Source organism: Silene latifolia, chromosome 7 (assembly GCF_048544455.1).
Source record: "Silene latifolia isolate original U9 population chromosome 7, ASM4854445v1, whole genome shotgun sequence".
NCBI classification, from domain to species: Eukaryota; Viridiplantae; Streptophyta; class Magnoliopsida; order Caryophyllales; family Caryophyllaceae; genus Silene; species Silene latifolia.
In genome coordinates this window covers 119,377,307-119,398,849 of record NC_133532.1, presented here as the reverse complement: position 1 = coordinate 119,398,849, position 21,543 = coordinate 119,377,307, and the positions used below count along the sequence as shown (strand labels likewise).

The 21,543-nt window shown below is 36.1% G+C and overlaps 2 protein-coding genes across 6 annotated transcripts in view; both read right to left on the bottom strand.

Annotated features, from left to right (window-relative positions):
• LOC141592756 (putative disease resistance protein At4g27220) overlaps positions 1–7,281 on the bottom strand; it is a 32,361-nt gene extending 25,080 nt beyond the window's left edge. The window contains exons 1-2 of one of the 5 annotated variants that reach the window (XM_074413557.1): positions 7,057–7,281; positions 4,061–5,474 (exon numbers count right to left, since the gene is read on the bottom strand). In XM_074413557.1, the coding sequence (XP_074269658.1) occupies positions 4,061–5,219 (1,159 nt within the window). In that variant the 5' untranslated portion in view covers positions 5,220–5,474; positions 7,057–7,281. The remainder of the gene's footprint in view (positions 1–4,060; positions 5,475–7,056) is intronic. The other 4 variants (XM_074413558.1, XM_074413559.1, XM_074413560.1 and 1 more) reach the window with 4 other exon arrangements.
• An 8,012-nt stretch (positions 7,282–15,293) lies between these two features.
• On the bottom strand, positions 15,294–18,935 carry LOC141592759 (uncharacterized). The gene is made up of 3 exons (XM_074413564.1): positions 18,906–18,935; positions 17,391–17,828; positions 15,294–16,764 (listed from the first exon to the last, which is right to left on the bottom strand). Exons 2-3 carry the CDS (start codon positions 17,769–17,771, stop codon positions 15,652–15,654), a joined length of 1,494 nt encoding a protein of 497 aa, XP_074269665.1. The 5' UTR covers positions 17,772–17,828; positions 18,906–18,935; the 3' UTR covers positions 15,294–15,651.
• Positions 18,936–21,543: the final 2,608 nt, after the last annotated feature.

Sequence of the window (21,543 nt, the reverse complement as noted above, 5' to 3'; positions counted from 1 at the left end):
GCCGAAGGAGGAGATGACCAGTGCGTGGTAGTGCGGATGTCGTGATCGGAGAGAGTGGTAATTAGTATAACTCGGGGGAAAATGATGTCGGTGGAGGTCAGTACAATTTAGGAAATTGAGTAATTTATACGGGCAATAGGAGAGAAAGAGAGGAGGACCATGGAATAATGACTAATGAGTAGTATTATTGAGAATCTTCTCGATTATAAAAACAAAACAATTTGTTCACTCAAGATTTATTATTGTAAATATGTCCTCTGTAAATCTGTTTTGTTAGTTGATATCCTTTACTAATATTCTTGTGTAAATTTGTCCATACTACTAACTTCTCTTATCCGTTGATGTCCTTTAATATTGTCATGTTATCTTTCATAATTTAGTTGTATGATATATATTTGACTCGGCTAAAAACAATATTAAGTTCTCTAACTACTCTTATGCCTTTGACAGCAACAATTACGCATACTATTTGTTCAATGTTACCAAGCATATAACCTCGGCAACATAATACGGTGTAAAACAAATAGTGGTATTAAAAGTTTCACAAATTCTTATTTAAAACCGTTTTATCTACCCTAAACATAAGATGGGTCAAGTAGTTAAAATAAAATAAAAGAAGAATGCATATAGAAAAGCAACAGAGCTGTGTTATATACACAAGTGGATTGATACTTGACCTCTTTTAATGTTAAGACGGATACGTCCGTCTTAAGAGAGATGTATAAGTTTTACCCTTTCTTAACTAATAATATGGTTCTTGGAGTTTGTATTACTGTCTAATCTGTCCTATTGGCGTTTATTATACTTCAGCATAATTGTCACTCCGATCAATAACTCAGAATCTGACTTTAATTTAATAAATGGTCAAATTACAAAATTAAAATAAAAGAAAAGATGGATAAAAGAATATACCTTTGAGGATAAAGATTGAATGGCTCAAATAATTGTCATTATTATGTATGAGTATAAAATTTATTTTTGTTCATTTGAGTTTAAATCAAACTCAATATGAATGGTGTATAGGTAGTGAGTTAGTTTTAAGATGAAAGAAGAATAAAAAAAAATGTTTTTTTTATTAATTAACATCCCCAAAAAACTAAAAGATTAAGAGTTCCGTAGTTTTTTCCCGCTCATTTGATTGACAAAGAATGGCCCCACAATGAATAAATCAAGGATATTGCATTGGTTGACAAAGCGTGTTGATCCACGTTAAAAATATTAAAGATACTAGAAATATTTTACAAAATAATAAAATAAAAAAGATAACATTCTGATATTTTAAAAAGATTAAGCATCTCCCTAAAATATTTTATAATAATATTTGTGAGAGGTTCTATAATCAGAAGTAGGAGTGTTTTTAAGTTGAGACAGCTCTAAATTAGAAATGGTAATTTGTTGTTAGTAACCCCTTCGTCTCAATCATTTATTTACCTTTTTTTTATTATTTGTGAGATGTTCTATAATCAAAGCTAAACAAACGAATGGGACATAACAAATATAACATTCGTTAATTGTTTTTGTAAGGGCTTATAATCTAAAACTTTCGAAAGTATGATATAAAAAAAATTTAATACTCATGACTAACTATTAAATTCGGCTCAATCTTTGTATGTATTAAGTTAAAATATGAATAACAAAGTTTATTACTTTACATATTTTATCTAATTCGATATAAAATTCACAAGATTAATGTTTAATGAATATCATGATATTAATATTTATTTTCTACAATAACGTTGACAAAGTAATCCAAGTAAAATTCATTAATTTTTTCGTATCAATAGTGTTGATCTTTCTATTTTTATTTCTTCTAATACGAAATATTATCAATATGACCCCTCAACAACCTGAAAATGAGTTGAAACTAATACATCGTACTTTAGTGCAAACATCTCTAACAATGACATCTAAAAAATACCGTGTTGTAGCACGAGAGTTATACTAGTTAATTAAAACTCGGATAAATTGCAAAATACTACTTCCTCCGTTCCATATGATAGTTTACGTTTGCTTTATGCACATATGCCAATGCTTGTTTTATTTTGTTCATATCTTTAGTTACATATCATTAAAAATTATAAAAATTTGATATTCATAATGCACTCGGTAAGACGATTTAAACAAGATCTCGCATGACTATCTTTTATGTTATACATTAGAAGTTGTATTGAAGATTCTTCTCACTTATGAATAGTGCCCAAAAAACAAACGTAAACAATTCAATGGAACGGAGGAAGTACCTATTATAGTCAAGATTTTTCAACATACTACATATTATACTTTTTTGTTCAAAGTACTACCTACAAAGTTACTAACCTTCCTAAATTGTTTCCTTATACCTAAATTAGGTCTTAATTGAGGTAAACTCATCAAAAACTCAAATTATAAAATTATAATGTGATTTACCCAAATTTCCCCTCTTTTACACTATCTTCCTCACTTTTTATAGACACCACAAGAATCATCCTCCACCACAACCACAAAATCACCCTAGTTCCTCTATTTTTGATGTTTGTCAAACCCACCACCACCACCACCTGATCATTCACGCCCTAATCCGCATCCACCATCCATAATGCCGTCAAAAGTCCCACCTTTAACCCACTACCGCAACCACCTCAAGCCTCCACCAATCAAAAACCCTAGATCTAAGAAGAACGATTCGATAATGATAGTAGGAGGCCGAAGGCAATGATAGTCACGGTGAGGTTATGGTGGTGAAGGGTTTCCGGCGGGTGTGGCGATAATCATGGAAGTTGATGGTGGCCATAGTGTAATAGTGGTCGCCAAAAGGGAGATAAATAGTGGTGAGTGTTCAAGGTGGTGATTATTAGTGGTGATTGATGTTGTGGTGGATGTTGATGAATAAAAAAGATTAAAATGGATTTGGATTAGGATAAAGGTAGTATGAGTAGATTATTTAGGATTAAATTTAAAAAGGGGCTTAGTTAATGAAATACACTTAATAAAAGTCAATTAAATTCTAAATACAGTTATTAAGTAGCAACTTTGGAAAAGTTGTAGCTTTATAGGTAGTAATTTGATAAACAAATATATATACTCCCTCCCATCCACTCTATTCTTCCCTATTTCCTAAAACGGATTATTCAGGTTTTCTTCCCCTTTCCTTTTTGAGAAAGTTTTTATTAATATTATACTTCTACCTCTCTCCACTCATCAAATCCCACCATATCCTTTATTAATAATTAATTCTAATTATTCTTACCTCTCTCCAATAACCAAACCTCACCCATCCCTTTTATTAATATTTAATCCTAATTATTCATACCTCTCTCCAATTACCAAACCCCACTCATATTTTTATCAATATTATATTCCCCACCCTTAATCCCCGTGCCCACTTTAAAGGGGAAGAAAAGAGTGGATGGGAGGGAGTAATATGTAGTGTTTTGAAAAATTCTGACTATAATAGGTAGTAGTTTGCAAATCGGCCAAAAAACTACACTACAATAGGACTATATTGGGTCAAATAATTATCAAGTGAACACTTGTGCATGTAACAAATGACGGGGTAGGAGGGCGGAAAAAGTGTGATAAAATTGTTTTTTTCTGTTTCTAATTTACCCTTTCCAAGATTAATTCACATAAAAAAAATTCGATCATTGTTGTAAGCCCTCTTGATTTGATTTCTAATTCTGTCTTTTGACTCGAAAAGTTATACTTTGAGTTAAAATCCAACTCAATCATATTACGGACGGGATTTAGTAAGTATTACGCCGGGTTGTGTTTACTTACGAAAATTACATGAAGTAGAATGCATAGGGAAAGACAACCTATTTGTCGTATATACCCAAACGGGTGATATTTGACCCGCTTTATTGTTAAGATGGATACCTTCGTTTTAGGAGAGACTGACTGATTTTATATTACACGAGAACCATCAGTACCCTATTTTTTCTTTAATACGGGTAAATATTTGTTTCAAATAAAGAAACTATCTTTTTTAAAGACGACGACACAAAAGATACTTTGAAGCCACTATTGTGATATGGCTTGAAATCTAGTGGAGTATTATTTGAAAAAGGAAACAGAAAAATACCTGAGCCTCCCATTCCATAGACACCAACAGCATGAACATCACTGGATTCGAGTGCCTTCATTATTTTCTGAAGAAGCTCATTTCTGGATTTCAAGCCTACACAATTAGTGGGAATGCGTTCCATTTCTCCTCTTCTTATAGGCCGAATCACATCTTCACTCCCCGGCTTGGTTCCGATAGCCTTGATTTTGTCGATCATATCTTTAGCAGCTACACTCATATGATAACGATCAGAGAAATAATTGTAGGAAATCACACAGCAACAAGAGTTTCTGTGGCTAGCTGCATTATCAGAATCCATCAACTCCGCCTTGAGTCCCCTCCTATTTCCAATAACAACGTCTATGGCTTGAATCCCTAGGCTTACATTCTCCGGCAATGTTTCCAACAACTCCTCATTCATAGTTAAGTTCCAAACAGGCTTCAGCAAATTTTTAACTCTCTCCTTTAAGGTATTCACATCCTTCACTACATTTTCATCATCATGATTATTATCACTTAGCAATTCTGCATGCTTGCTCGTCTCTCTGGCATTGGCTATAATATCTGCCACCTCCTTATCCGTTTCTGTGAGCTTCTCCAATTTCTCCATATGATTTTCCAATAAATGCATTGCAGCAATAGCCATCTTCTCATCATTCTGCATAAGCTTCTTGAACTCTCCTATTGTTTCCTCTATAAGCTTCTCCAACACTTGACAAACCTCTCTATCCTTCTCATCCACCTCCGAACCTTCCCTAATACCAGCCTTCCCCTTTCTTTTCGCAATATCTTTCATCACTTTCACCACCAGGTCACGCATCTCAGCGTCATCTTCAACCAACTTTTTGAGATCATTCTTCATCAACCTCAACATAACTTTGGCTACCCGCATATCCTTATGCATTAGCATCTTCATTGATTCATCATTGACCAATTCCTTCACACGTGCAAGCCAAAGCTCTGCTTTAGCAGTGACTTTTTTCAGGTTTTCCTTCCCCTCCAGCACCTTGTCATCAATAGTATCTTTGTCCCCTCGTAATGTCTGAAGATCTGTAAGAAGTAACACCAGGTTCGCCTCACAGTTTTTGATATGATTCACGTATGTATTTATCTCGTCATAGACCGCAGACAGAACACCTTGCCCAACTTTTGCAACTCCAGACTCTAACCCCGACATTGAGAGTTGAGATCTCTCCCTCGCTTTCTCTGTGACTCAGTTGTCTATCTAGTAACTAAAATACAATTAGAAATAAGGACAGAAAGGCAAGATGTACTTGTACTCTTAGAAAGTGATTTTTTTTTTTGTAAAACAGAGGAAAAAGGAGGGATTTCATTCACAAGCTTAGAATATAATCCAAGTTCCGATACTCAGTTAAATACTCCTCCAATTATACTGGTCACCATGCTCCTGTAACAACAATTATTGATCCTTCTACAAAAAAAAATTATTGATCTGATGAATCCTACTTATTTTAATGTTAAACGCGGATTATATGCAAGCTGTCACATACGTGAAACATGCAGGCCAACAATTTGATTATACAATTGAGCAAGTATCAATCAAACGATACATCGAGCCGTGAACTACATATTAAAAAACTAAAATCTTAACTTGATTGAATGGGAAGTTGGGAACACAATCTTCTTTATTATTGTCACTACGCACTAGTCACTACACTACCCTACTCACTACTGTATCCAACAATTGATCGTAAACGATTCCCTCACAGGGGGTCTCCTTAATACGATCATATCCATCTTCTGCGTAAAATGGGTCAAATACCGCCATATAGATAGATGAGACAAGAGCTTTATTTTTCCCTATGCATTCTATTTTTTTTGTCTCATCCATTTGTTTGACCCGTTTCTTGTTTAGGATGGATATGTCTCGTCACTCGATATATTAAAAAAGCAACTCCACGATTAAGTCTACCTTTTTTGTCATATTAACCGCAACTCCACGATTAAATCTACCATTTTTGTCATATTAACAGCTAACTCCTCCATTAGAGAGTAATGCAACCAGCACATTAATAAAAAGCTTAAATTATTAACTCTTAATAACTTGATTGAAATAAGTGTCACTACGCTGCTCGCTAGTCGCTACTGTATCCAACAATTAATCGTAAGGCGGTCTCCCTTGATACAATCATATAATCATATCCATCTTATGTGTAAAACGGATCAAATACTACCCCTATATAGATAGATGAGACAAGGGTTTTGTTATTCCCTAGGCATTCTATTGTTTTGCCATATCCATTTATTTGACCCATTTCTTGTTTCACAAAAACTTTGGAGAGACGATCTCATTATTTAGGATGGACATGCCCCGTCACTCGATATTTTAAACAGCAACTCCTCGATTAAGTCTCCTTTTTTGTCATATTAACAGCTAACTCCTCGAATAGCGAGTTAGCATCCAGAACATCAATAATAAGCTTAAATTATTACTCCCTCCGTCACAGTCAATTGTTGTCCTTTGATTTTGGCACAAAGACCAAGGAAAAGGGAAATGGGCCAATTACAGGTGGAATAAATTGAGTGTAAATGATCAAATTATCCATCAAATTCATTCTTAAAATGAAAAAGGACAACAAATGACCGGGACAAAGGGAGTAACTCTTAATTTAATTGAATGGGAACACAATCTTGTTTATTAGTGTCACTACTCACTACGCTACTCGCTACTGTATCTAACAATTAATCGTAAACAATTCCCTCCGAGGCGGTATCCCTTAATACGATCATATCCGTCCGTCATGGGTGTAAAACGGATCAAATATTACCCCAAATAAATAAATGAGACAAGAGTTTGTTATTCTGAGTCGTTTCTTGTAATATTAACAGCTAACTCTTCGATTAGCGAGTACGCATCCAGCCATTAAAAACCATTATACAATAATACTTGTGTAAGACCGTCTTATACAAGTATTAATGCTTGACTAAAGGATAACACTGCAAACTTGTTTAATTAAATCAAGAAATAATAAAAAGAGGGTAAAATTGATTACCTAGAATTGGTTGAATTCGAATAATTGTGATCGACCCGTTTTTATTGTCGGGTCAGGCCTCCAAGGCGGTTTGTACGACGACCGACACCTGGTACTGGGAGCTCCGATTGACTTTCCTCTCATTGTGACGGGTTTACGGCTGTTAGTGGTGTTAGGTTGTGGTATTATAATAATGATAAATTTAGGGAAAACAAGACCCTACAGTCCTTCAGAGTTTGACGCCTCTCAACTCTCAAGTACTGAGTTAGGGTAATACTAGTAGAAAACTAGAAATTAGGAGAAAAAGGATTACCAATCTGAGGTAGTACCTTGGACCTTGTAGTTTTTGAGCATATATACATTTTTTCTGAGCATATTATCATTTATAAATATAGTATTTGAGCAATATTATATTTTTTTAGTGTAATGTTTTAGTAAATGTGCTCAAAAACTTTATACTAAAGCAGAACTCAAAAACTTTAAAATAAAACTCAGAAAATAAACAATAAGACTATAAGAGGTACTACCTCAGATGTATAGTCTATGAACTGAGAAATTAGGGATAAGTTAAATGTCAAAAATAATAATAAAATTATTATTATAAAATGAAAAAAATAAAGGGATATTCTACTATTTACCCTCGAGTTTTTGGCGATTCTATGTTGTACCCTATATTTTTGAAATTCTATGGTGTACCCTTGAACTCTATACATTAGTCTATACCATAACCTTATTTATTGTCTTTGATATATTATTATCTTAATTGATCTATTAAGTCGGTTATTTACTATTCAAATTGCTCGATAACCTACTCATTTACTTATTAATTCACCAAATTACCTAATAACCCACCAAATAGATATATGAATCTAACTAAAAATTCATCAAATCTCTATTATCATTTCATGAATCATAACTAAAATTTTTAATAGTAAGTTAAGCTTATGAAAAGTGATTTCTGATGCTTTTCACATAGGATAGTGATAGAATATTAACGAGTCAGAATATAAAATTAATGGAGAGTTAAAGGAGGTCATGATAGATAAATAAGTAAGAAGTTTAGGGTATAATGTAGAATATAAAAAATGCAAGGGTACAAAGAAAATCAAAAAACTGAAGGGTAAACCGTAGAATATTCCAAAAATAAAGGTAGAGAAATGGTGAAAGAAGAATACCTCAAGTCATCGGTGTGGGGATCTCCAGTCACCATTGCTGTTTGAACGGCCACCAAGGCACCAACGCTTAATACTGCGCCCACCGTTGATTTTATAAAGGCATACGGTGTACCTCTCTTACTATGTTAAAAACAATTTACTACAGAGTAATTTTTATTGTCTTACCGGTTTTTCAGTTTGGGAAAAAAAAATTAATGTGTTATGAATTCGGAATCCGGAGTTATGAGTTATGCGTTTTTTTACCGAACTAATTGACAATAATTTTTAATTATGATTTCATAGAACGGTGACTTTTTATATTAAAGTAACGATCTTTACTTGATTTATTTTTTTTTTTTTTTTTTTGAGAAAAGATCATTATCATTAATAAAAAGTCATACGACATCTACAACATATGCCAAGCTCAATCGGATACAAATCGATTACAACCATAGGAAATAAATTCTTGTTCAAAGAATGAAACACGCAATGAGTCTCTATCATCGATTCGCCGCAAAAGGCTTTCATCCATAAGAGGGTCTCCGAATCTTCCTTGACGAGTATCCATTTCTTCTGACGTGATTGATTGTAGCCATGAATCGGACAAAATATGTAAAACCATATAACGATCTATAACAACGCTGATCTTCTGCTGACTTATTAGAAAACTGCAAACGAACCAGAAAACGAAAGCTCTCAAACTGAGAGAAGGACACCACCGATAGACGGGGACGGAGCCCTCAGAAAGAGAGACGAAACAAAAACGAAAGCGGAAATTAAACAAAAACATAAAGGAAAATAGATTGCATACTATTGATTGAAAAATAAAGCAATTTTGGGGCTTACCATCGATTGATGATCGATGGGAGCCCCGTATAATTGATGGAGGCTAGGGTTTTTAGAAAGAGTTTTTTTTTGAGAGAGAAGTATTAACCTTACTTGCTTGCTTTATGATTCACAAGAAAAAAAAAAAAAAAAAAAAATAATTATAGTTTTTTAAACCCGAAGCTAAGATTATGGACAATTTGAGTTTTTTAGGAAAAAAGGTACAATTTAGAAAACGAAAATATTTCACTTATCACTTATAAAAAGTAATCTACTCGTAAATTTATATTTGAAGTCTCACATAGAGGTAGAGGGCAGGGCGAACTCTTCTGATCAGGCCCTAACCAGGCCCATGAGTGAGGCAGGCCGGGCCGGGCTATGGGAGATATAACCCGGGCCAGACTCGTGTTCTTTTTTAGGCGGGCCAGGCCTTACCAAATTTTTTTTGCTAAAATGACGGGCCAAAGACCATGCCCAGGCCAAGGGCGGACCAAGGACAGGTTGAGTCGGGCCAAATTGCCTAAAATAACGGGCTAGGGGCGGGTCGGGTCGTGCTGATGGCCAGCTCTACACAGGGGTGGGCGTGAGTGTAGGCTGACCTGGCCGGGCTCGCACCCTTAGGCTGAATTTTGCCCTGCCCAGCCCGTCTCACCACTAGCGCGGGTCATTGCATCAATTTTAAGGGCATGGCCTGTGAAAAAAAAATAGAATAGTCCAACCCCCTTGGCCCCTGAACAACTACTTTTTTTATGCACCCTTTACTACTGATACACGGTAGTTCTTGTTACTTCTGTAGAATCGGGTATATATGTGTATTTAATCTTGATTTCTCATATTGTCTCTTTAAATTTTTGGATTAAGGGAATGCAGGATGTTCTTCTTGTCGGCTTTGCAATCACATATCAAAAATTCAATTCTTATACAATCCGATTTATCATAAGATCACCTTACTCTTTAGATTAAAGAGAGTCATATGTAATTGATGCGTTACTATTGTAATTCAACCAAATTAGTTTTTTCAACTTTTAGATAATAGTACTAAAAAGGTAAATTAGACTTAGCATGTTCTTGGACTGTCAAACTACAAGTCAACAAGCAATGAGGAGAATAAGGAAACTATTAGGGCAGCAAGGAAGCGTAAGTGCTGCACACAAACTGATGATATCCAGGTGCCTGAGGCAGCTGTTGTCACTGTGGAGGATGCAAAGGAGTTCCTTACCCAGCTTGCAAAGAAAAGGTGTGTTGATGGAAGGGTGAGTGGTAAACAACCAATTGGGAGTGGAGGTTTTCGTCTGGCTGTTACTGATATGGGAATTGAAGTGTCGTCTGATTCGTCTGTGGCCAGCAACAATGAAGGTTTTGCGTAGGTTGGACCATCTCAACCTCCTTCTATGCCATGATTGGACTAACATGGAATTGTAGGGGTCTTAATAACACGCTCGCCCCTACAATTCCGAAGTTAAGAGCGTTACTTAGTTCTAAGCTTTATGATTTTGTTTTTTTAATTGAGACTAAGTGTAATGCTTCTAGTATTAGTCCTTTCTTTCGATCGTTTGGTTTTATGAATAATTTTGTCATAGATGCCATGGGGAGTTCAGGAGGGTTGTGGGTAGGTTGGAGACATGAGGCCAAAATGAGCCATGTTTTGAGTTGTAATAATTTCATCGTTTTACTAGTTGAAAAATGTAATGGTTGGTTGTGGTATCTCGTTCTCTTTTATGGTGCACCGTGTTGTAGTCTACGGAAATCCGTACTAGAAGAAATTGAGGAGTGTTTGGTGACTTTGGATAAGCCGTTTTTGATACTGGGAGACTACAACCAAGTTGAATATGGGAGTGACAAACTTAGCATGAATACAAGAACTATCAATGGGGCTTATGATTTCAATATTTGGAAGGTCTCTAATCAGTTAGTTGATATCCCTTTTAAAGGACCACGCTATATGTGGTGTAATTAATAATCGTCAAGGGGCAAAACGAGTTTATGAAAGAATTGATCGTGCTATGGGTTCAAAGGATTGGTTATTGTTGTTTCCAAATACGGGAATTAAACATTATCCGATTCAAATCTCTGATCATGCGCCAATTGAACTTGATTTACATCTTACGGAAAATAAATCACAAAAGCCTTATAAGATTGACGCATGGGTTTTTATGTATGAAGATTGTATTGCTATTATAAAGGAAGCGTGGTTGCTACGAGTATGGGGTTCATCATCTTTTCGGATTACGAGAAAGCTTTCTAATGTACGACAACGGGTGAAACAATGGACTTTGGATAAAAGACAAGAATGGAAACAAAAATGGGATGATTTTGATATCGAGTTGGAAAAGGGAATGGAGGATGCTATTTTAAATGGTAATTCTGAGTTGTATACTAAAGCAAATGACGAGGTACGAGAATTTTCAAAGGCAACGGCGATTTTTTGGAGACAAAGGGCAAAATTGAGGTGGATGGCGGAAGGAGATACGTGTACTAAATATTTCTTCAATTGGGTAAAGGGGAGAGCGGAAAGGAACTTTATCTTAGGCGTGAAGGATTGTGAGGGTATATGGGAGTACGATTTGGATAAGGTAGGGATTATCTTTCATGATTACTTCTTTGCGTTGTATAATCCTACTTCCACGGTGGATTATGATACATGGAGACTTTTAATAGACGAGTCTTTGTGTGATTTTCCGAACGTAGTGAAAAGTGATGATTGTGACTCTCTTAATCGGAATTTCACGGCTCAGGAGGTTCGTAAAGCTGTTTTCCAAATGGGAGCGATGAAATCACCAGGACCTGATGGGATACCAGGTATTTTTTATCAGAAATGCTGGTATTTTATTAAAAGGGACATGACAGAGGCGGTTCTATCGGTTCTAAATTCGGGAAGGGTGCTTCACGAGCAAAATAGAACTTTCATCTGCTTGGTCCCAAAATGTGAAAATCCGGAAAACGTAGGGGATTATCGCCCTATTAGTTTGGCTAACGTCTTCATGCGGATTGTTTCAAAGTGTATTACTAATAGACTAGCTGGTGTGATGAGGTACTTGGTAGGGGATTTTCAAAATGCATTCATTCCGGAACGGGTGATCTCGGATAATATTTTATTAGCCCATGAGGCCCTTCACAAGATCAACTCACATAAAAAAGGGCGGAATAATTGCTACGCTTTCAAGGCAGATATGAGTAAGGCGTATGATCAAGTACGCTGGGACTTTCTAAGGGAGGTCTTAATCAAAATTGGGTTGCCAAGTCGTCTCATAAAGCTCATCATGAATTGCGTTACCACGGTCTCATACCAGATACTATTTAATGGAGGGGCTTTAAAGCTGTTCAAACCAAAGTGTGGCCTTAGACAAGGGGATCCTTTGTCACCTTATTTATTTGTTTTATGCATGGAGGTCCTGTCATGGAAGATTATCCGGGCACAGGAAACCGGAATGGTTAAGGGGATCAGTTTGTGTCGTGGTGAGGAGCCTCTTTCTCATCTTTTCTTTGCGGACGATGCAGTTTTCTTCCTTCGTGACACAAGTAATTCAACCAAATACTTAAGGGACATTATTGATAGTTATTGCAAGATTTCGGGGCAAGTGATGAATGAGGATAAATCAGGGATCCATTTTAGTCCAAGTACGACACTTGCTAAGGCGAGACGTGGGTTGAGGCATTTGAACATTAAAGCCAATAAGGGTTTAGGAAAGCACCTTGGTTTACCGACTGATATTCAAGGTTCAAAAAAGGAAATCTTTAAGGGCATGGTGGAAAGTGTGATGAAACGAATCCCATCTTGGAATGGCATTTTCTTATCACCTGCGGGAAGGCTGACTTTAATTTCTTCCGTCCTATCAAATCTCTCTATTTACTTTCTTTCGGTATTTAAAATACCGTAAGTGTGACTAATAAGGTTAATTATTTACTGTCACATTTTTGGTGGGCGGGAAAAAGACAAGGGAAGCCTATCCATTGGTGTAGTGGGCGTTTTCTTAGTTTACCAAAAACTAAGGGTGGCCTTGGGATTCGTAATATTCAATGTTTAAATCAAGCAATGTTGGCGAAGCATGGGTGGAGGATTATGTATGGCGACAACACCTACTTCACAAAAATCTACCGGAAAAAGCTTCTACAACAAGGTAAGGTGGGAGATAATTTTACTCTTGTGGAACGACAGAATTTATCATGGGGAGCGAAAAGTGTTTTACATGGGTTGCATTTTCTGAGGCAACATATGAGATGGAAGCCGGGATTAGGGTCGCAGTTAAATGTTTGGACAAGTAGATGGGTAGAGGGGGAGTATCCGGAGCCTAAGCATAATCTTCTAGGTCTTGACTCGGTGGATCTGAGAAATTTACGGGTACATGAGCTTACAACAAGGGGTCAATATGGAGGTGATGTTGTTTGGAATGAGGATTTAGTTCATCAATATTTTGAGGAGGAGTGTGCTACTAGTGTATTAGCCAAGCCAATTTGCATGACACAAATGAAGGATGAAGTTTTTTGGTTGCATACTCAGGATGGTCAGTATAGTGTAAAGAGTGGGTATGGGGTGCTTTTTGAGGACTATATGGACCGCAAAGGAACAAATAAAGATAAGGTGAGGATTTCTGAGGATGTGCGTAACTTTTGTAAAAAGACTTTGTGGGGCCTCCCGGGACCACAATCATGGAAAATCCTCCTATGGCGAATTCTATCGGACACCTTGTCTGTTGGGTATAACTTTTTGCAAAGGGGTATTGTACTGGACACAATGTGTAAGCTGTGTAGGTCAGAGGTACTAGTCATGGAAACAATGGAGCACCTGTTTCGAGATTGCCCTGTATCTCGTAGGTTGTGGGCTAGCTCTGATTGTGGAATTCGTACTAGTATGGATTCACATATGCATATTGACCACTAGATTATTGGTTGGATTTCATATTTGAAGAAACTGGAGGATGCGGAAATGAGGCTGATTCGGTTTTTGGCTATGTTATGGTGTCTGTGGAGCATTCGGAACCGGGTCCTGTTTTAAGATTTGGAATTCCACCCCTTTTGTTTTTATAATTTAGGGCACAGATTGTGGGTACAGCTGATCAGGTTATTAACGGGAATCAAAAGGAAGCTGATTTGGTAGACAATCATATCAGCTCGTCACAGAAGGAGAGTCATCTATGGATTCGTGATAGTAATCATATCTGTCTTGTAGGTGAGATAAGACATTGTGATGTTGTTCGGGTGATGGTTGATGCGGGTTGGAGAGGGAAGGATATTGCGGGAGTTGGCTGAGTCATTTTGTCGGCAACTGGTGATCAACTTACGACAGCTGAGGTAAGAATTAGAGCTGAGTCTGCTTTACAAGCGGAAGGATTGGGCGTGCGAATGGTTATTCGGTGGGCGCAAGATCAAGGTTAACGGCATTTGATGATCTCGACAGATTGCTTTGCCCTTGTTTGTCAACTGGCGGGTGTGGACCGTCCCCACCATCAAATAAAGGCGGTTCTGGCCGACATCCAATCTTTCTTACCTTTCTTTCATTGTTTAGCTATTAGTTACATTCCTAGATCGTTCAATGATGTTGCACATAGCCTTGTGTGTAAGGCTATGACTAATTAGCTAGGTACGCCTTCTTTTATAGCTGCCAAAAAAAAAAAAAAAAAAAAAAGGCACAATTGCATTGTTCAAGCAAGTTGTAAGGTTATTTTTTCTTCGGGATAATTCACGCGGTACTTCTAAAGTTTGCCACTTTGCACGAAATACCCAAACTTTTGATCCAGAAATCTTAAATAGATCATAACTCGTGTTTACTAGTTCCAAAAATGACGAATTTTTTTCCCAAATCGCTCATCTTTCCGAGAACTATAATTTGAAAAAAACAATTGTCGCATTTGGATTACTCTACTAGGAGTTATTGTGCGTCAAAGTTTTTTCGACCGAACAAACTTTGAGTGAGCATATCTTCTGGTCAGGAGTTCCAAACTCGTCAAACTTTTTTTTCAAATCGTAGTACTCGGAAAGATGATTGATTTGAAATAAAAATCTTCACTTTTTGAGTTCGTAAACACGAGTTATGGCCTCTTTAAATTTTTCAAATAAAAAATTTGGGTATTTTGTGCAAATTGGCCAACATCAAGGGTACCGCGTGAATTATCCGTTTTTTCTCATCTATTGTGCTCGACACACGAATCCGCTTGTCCCTGGGCCAAAAAAAATCAACGTTTGATAAGCCAATATTTTTCCCTAATCCGCATTTCGTCACACCTCTAAAGTGGGCATTCAAACAAAAATACGAAAATTAAGCTTACTTTTAAAGAATTGCTCTCATGAATTGGATTCTTTCAGAAGTTCAGACTTTTTACAACAAAAAATAGGTTGATCATAAAATAAAGATTACATGCATAATTACATATGCCTTTCAAGTTTCATATGACAAATGAAATCAAAATTCTGAAACTGTAGACAACAAATGATAAAAATTTCGAGGCAAAAGCAAACCGAGTTATCATATACAGTGTAACACCAAATAAAAGAAAGTAGAACGAACACGAGGTGCACAAAGCAGCCTTATACAAAGCACATACAATTATACAAACCAGGAAAACCGAAGCATATTGAAAATAAGAGGAAATTTGTTGGCAATCCTGCATACCATCATCATCCTCAGTTGATCATCAGCCTTTCATTTTTTCAGCTCGGCAATTGGATAGGGCTTGTCATCGACTGTCACGAGTTGTAATTTGGGAGCCCTTAGAATTGCAGGCGAGAATGACTTCATGTTGGGGCATTTCGCGATAGTGACATCCTCTAGAGACGGCAGTTCCAGCTCTGCACCGCAGTTAGCGTTTCCTAACAAAAACCACTCCATTTTGGGGCATCCAGATACAGTTAGTTTTCTTAACTTTGGTGCTTTTAGAGGTCTGGTTGAGCAAGACTTCATGGCATTACAGTAATTAATTGTCATCTTTTCCAAGGACGGGAATTCTACAACTTGATTCGGTTCTCCGCAGAAAAGCGACTCCAATTCATGGCAATAACCCACATAAAGTGTTCTTAAACTCGGAGCAACAAATGGTCCTAAACAAATTGTTTCCAATCTGTTGCACCGACTTATGTAGATGAGTTCAAGCGATTCAAAGTGGAATGGGATGTCCGGAATGGAACACAACTTGCTCATACGCGTCAAATTAGTCATGCGTAATATCTTAAGCAGGGGAAAATCAACAACATTTTCTCTGTCACCTCCTCTGATTATCACCTCTAAGTTTGTGCACTCATAAATGTTAAGCTCTTCAAGCGACTGCCATAGCTCAAAGCTCCCATTGGCCGAGAATAAATATTCCCACTTCATGCTATATATAGTAAGGTCGCGAAGACTTTTGAATAGATGTAAAGATATGACCTTCATGTTCAATCCAAAATTCAGCCTCAGGTTACTCAACTGTCCACAAAATTTCAACATAGCTCTGGAGTCATCAACCTCAACAAATTGTTCTATTGAGCCTGGACAACGTACAACGACCAGTTCTTCCAGTTTTGGAAACTGCGAATATGCTCCTACACACCCTTCATTTTCCGATGACGAGAATAATACAACTTTGGCATCATTTACGGGTTCTACAACAAGGCGAGACAAACTATGGAAGACGATCGATGGCAACTTGATTTTCTTAACCGAGAGTTTCCTTAATTTATGGAGAGGGTTTTTCAAAGCCATTAATACATCCAAGTCCCATAACTTCGTGACCTGCTTGCTGAGTTCCAACTGCAGCTCCTCCAAACAGGGGAATTCACTCTACAATTACGTAATTCATTTAACCAATTTCAATTGCGGTAACAAATACTTTTATCTTCTCTTAATTGAGAACATTACTGGTAAAAAGGATTTTAACATTTATATTCCGAAACTATTTACTCCAAAGTTTTCTAAGATGTATCCTTTTTTTTTTTTTTTTGTAAAACCCGTATTTACAATATCTTTGGTCTAAAAAAATTCACTGCTTATTGCCAAAAGTTATTATCAGCCAACTTTTTTGGTACAACTTGGAAACTATATAAGGAGTAGTTTAGAGTAACAAGTATAGTACGAGAACGACATCCATATAGCATTTTGATTGATTGGAAAACTCCATAGTAGTCGCCCTAGTCGCTATGTTTGAGGAGAAAATCAAAGATATATAAATAGAGTATAATTTTGATGTAGAGGAAAAGTGTTGATAATTAATTTCATATGATCAACCGCTGTAACAAAGTGCGTAACAAACATTATTGCACGTAGAAAAGTACACGTAAATAATTTTAATTATAACGTAACAACAAGCTATTATTTGTATATTATGTTTTTTAGAAATATTGAAAATATTCATTCGTAATATGGATTGAGACATACTGAGTAAAAAAATAGGAGATAACCTTAATTACCTGTTTGTCAAAAAAGGATGTCGAGCTTCCGCACCCAGCGAATTTTTTCATGCCGTAAAGAATTTCAAGTTCCATCGTTTCTAAACAAGGAAATTTCATTTGATAACTTCCACCATAAAAGCACTTCAAATTAAAAGAAGTCCATATACGGAGGATCTTCAATTTGGGAAATGTGATAATTTCTTCGCGAATTTCTTGCTTTTCACTTTCTTGGCTGATAACTTGTTGCATTTTCTGGCAATTGCGTATGTCTAGGCTTTCAAGTTGTAGAAGAGAAAGAAACATAGAGGGCGGTCCTATAGTCTCCATATTTTGACAACAGATTATTTGTAAAATCTTCAAATTCTTAAAGCTATGCATTTTGGATTCTTTACCCCACATCTTTACAATACTCTTGTTATTATTCAAGTACAGTTCCTCCAAGGATGGCAATTTAACCTGAAATAGTATCAATCAAATATTCAAATATCACAAATTCTTATTTGTTTAAGGCAATGATATCTGTTATAATGGTAACACGGATCCAAAATAGGTATTATGCGATAAAGGTAGCTGTCTAGATAATAGCAAAATAATTGTCGTATTATCGTCAAGTGGTGGTATTTGAATCTGTTTTGGATCCGTAAAAAGAATATTGCCGTTTTTAGCAAGACTAGTTGTTCATATATATATATATATCAAAAGGTAATAGATTTTATATTTCTGACTCTATAATAACTTTTGGATTTTTTCTAGTTTTTAAGTTAAATCTAACTTTCTTTTTTAGTGGTTGGTTTTCTGTTATTCTTGTTTCAAAATATTTCATACTGACATTGTTTTATAAAGGATACGACAGGGCGCAATCAATGGTACAAATCCCATTACCACACAATTAAAATAATAATTAACTTAGTATCAAAGAAAATTATTTTAAATTATTAATACTAAACTTCAAGGAGTAAAATTAAGTACAATCACAATCTTCGCTGTGATGGTGCCGCGGTGGTGCTGGTGGTGTCGTGTAGTGATTGACTGATGTCTTCTATAATACCCTCTAAACCGCCTTAGTCCTCCTTGCATGTCATTGGAGTAGTGTTCCCACACCTCTAAATATAAGTACAAAATGATTTTTTTCTAATTTCAAGGACCAAACCACAATATACTCTATGCTCTGGATATTTATGATGACGAATTACTTATAAAAAAGTAAAATTATACTATATTTCAAAATAATTTATGTAAATAAGAGGTGACATTTTTTTTTTAAAGTTGGGACCAATAAGTGACTAAAAACCAACAAAATTACGAACAAATTCGCGTGTATCACAACTTATGTATTCCTATCAATGTGTCATGACAAACTGACAATCGATTTAAATCTGTGTCACACATACTCTACAAATTGGGTAATACACATAATATTATGTATTCTTATGGAGTTTAATTCGACTGTATTAGAATAACCAATTTTATAAATAACATAACAACAGGAAGGAGATGAAGTAATAAAGATGGCATATAACACATCACACGTACCTTACTATTGAAGAAACTTGGGTGCTGACTATCATCGAGTCTTTGGACTCAGGAACCATACTTATTAGACTACCATCATCACGAAGGTTCAATTTTTTTAACCCGTGCAACTCGATGATATTTGATTCCTTGTTTATCCCATCGTCCTTTTTGGATAGTAGAGAACCACCATTCTCACCGAAAATGGTGGTCAAAGCATTACAGCTTCTTGTAGGCGATATGACTATTGGACGGACAAATAACAGATAAACTTACAGAACTTGAAGAGAGAGATGTCGTGGCGTGATAGAATCACTGCCCTAAAGTTGAATTTGCCCCGCTCGATACACACGGCCTCTTGGCAACCAACCCCCAGGGTTACACGACGTCCGAGTCTAAGGTGTACGACAAAGACTCAGAATGAGGACTACTTGCAGAATATTGCCAAATATCAGCTTTATACAAGAGAAATATTTAGAGAGGAATAGAAGAGAGAGTAATTGTTGTGTGTCCTTTTTTGTGTGGTAGAGTTGGGGTTTATATAGTAGTGAAATGAGTATGGTAAATCACAAAGTTAGTATCGTAAAATGGTAATTTTAGGATACTACACAATCAACGTGGAAAATCTCACAAATCAAGCATGGGAGAATGCACAATCAATTTGGAAAACTAACCCATGAAAAAATTGGGAATTACCATTTGCTTCTTTTGAAGCACTAACTCCAACAATCCCCCACATGATTCAAAAGAAGAGAAAAAGAATAGCTGATATAAGGCAACGGAACATAAGTCTTAAGATGACAATGTTCCTGAGGAATTGAATTGTCACCCAGTGCATACAATTACCCGCTACAGCCGTATCGAGTTGCTCTCGGCATTGGACTCTCCACGGTGGTTTGTAACGGATAACTGCGCACAAACCTACATTCGAATCTGTGTTCGTCCTCGCGAAATGTCATAAAAGGTGCCCCTCACATGCCTGGGATCTCGTGAACGCTCTAGAGGTCCTAAAGCCTAAGAACCTCATAGGGGGTAGGGCATTTCCCCCACATTCACATAGGTAAGTCCATCAGGTTTGACTGTCACAAACCATCCTTAAACAAGGACTATGGACTTATTAAGAGCATAGCTCAACCTTCCTCACATGACAGAAAAAGCTCAATAGATGGAAAAAATACTACATCACTTTTATTAAAATAGGAATGGTAGTAGTATTACGGCATGAGATCCTCGTGACTTCGTTTGACCCATTGAACTTGGTAAACCCAAGTGGGGGAGCCCCGTCACGATTCACTCCCAATAGGCTTTAAACCCATTCCTCGTGGTGCCACCAACACCAACTTCTACCATGGCCAATGGTAGGAGGATCTCAATATCCTCTTCACAATTTACGTACGTACTATCATGATAACACATTGTGTAAGGGATCTCAATATCCACTTACAATTCACAACCTTTGTGAACCCATTATCCTATCAGATTATTCATCACTCTTGATAATCTGCCAAAAAACCTGATGCGTCAGATTATGATGCATTACAATTAATGGAGTCAAAATATTCTCACAAAGGAATACAACTACTTAGCCATTAAGCCTTTTATCCTGCAAATTTTACACAATATATTCATACTCCATTATATATTCAACAATGCAATAATGCATCTATAACTTGCATGATATAGCATTATGAGAGACACCGTTTTCCAAAGTCAAATAAATATCATAATTATTCGACGTTCAATTAAATTGCAAGCTCATTCCCAAAGATACAATTGTTTTTTCAAGCATTAGCTTACAAAAACCATGGTGTCCATCACCTATAACAACGATATAAGTTATATCATATAATGCATACAAACATCAGAATGTACCAACCTTTCCATCAATTTCGTTTTGTCATGTATAAACTCAAGTATACATCTTAATTAAAAACTCATATCTTAGTTCCAATTATCACCAACTTCCGGTAAATTAAAGAAACACCGCAAAAGCATAACCAAATATATACAGTTCATGTGTCTTTTACCTTTTTCTTGGTTTAATATAAGCATTTAAACCAAATACAAGTAATTACTCGAACACATGTTTTACCAAACAACCAATCATAAATTTCATAGAACAAGTTTATACAATCCCAAAATCAGAGCAATCACAATCTATCACCCAATCCCATGTCATTGTCATTATAACCACTTACATCACTGAAACTCAATTATTTTACGACAAAGTTAAGGATAGTATTACCTTCACTAGGCGCCCCCACAAATCACAACTTACTCAAAGCACTGACTAAGCCGACACCATTGACAATATTTTAGGCTTCAAGGCTAACATTCAAGATGACACAAGATGATAAACAAAAATCACCCTTTCTGAAACATGTCACCAAAAAACAATATTGTCATATAGGAACTTATTCGCATCATAAACCAAGATGCCAAATTATACTTTGTCATAAACAACTATTCATAACATGTTATTTTAGATCCAATTTTATATTGCACAAACATACAATATTTTCCTTTAACACGCTCCATATATTTCCAAATATATCATATAAGTGAAACATTTTTCACAACTTGGAGAGAAAATACAACTTTTTAAAGTTGGCTCAAATAATACTACTTCCCCCACATGTTATCATGTTATTCATAAATG

Coding starts and splice junctions, on each gene's coding strand:
- LOC141592759 (XM_074413564.1), bottom strand. CDS start 17,771: ATGTGGGGTAAAGAATCCAAAATGCATAGCTTTAAGAATTTGAAGATT. Junction 16,765..17,390: donor CATCCTTTTTTGACAAACAG/GTAATTAAGGTT, acceptor ACGTAATTGTAG/AGTGAATTCCCCTGTTTGGA.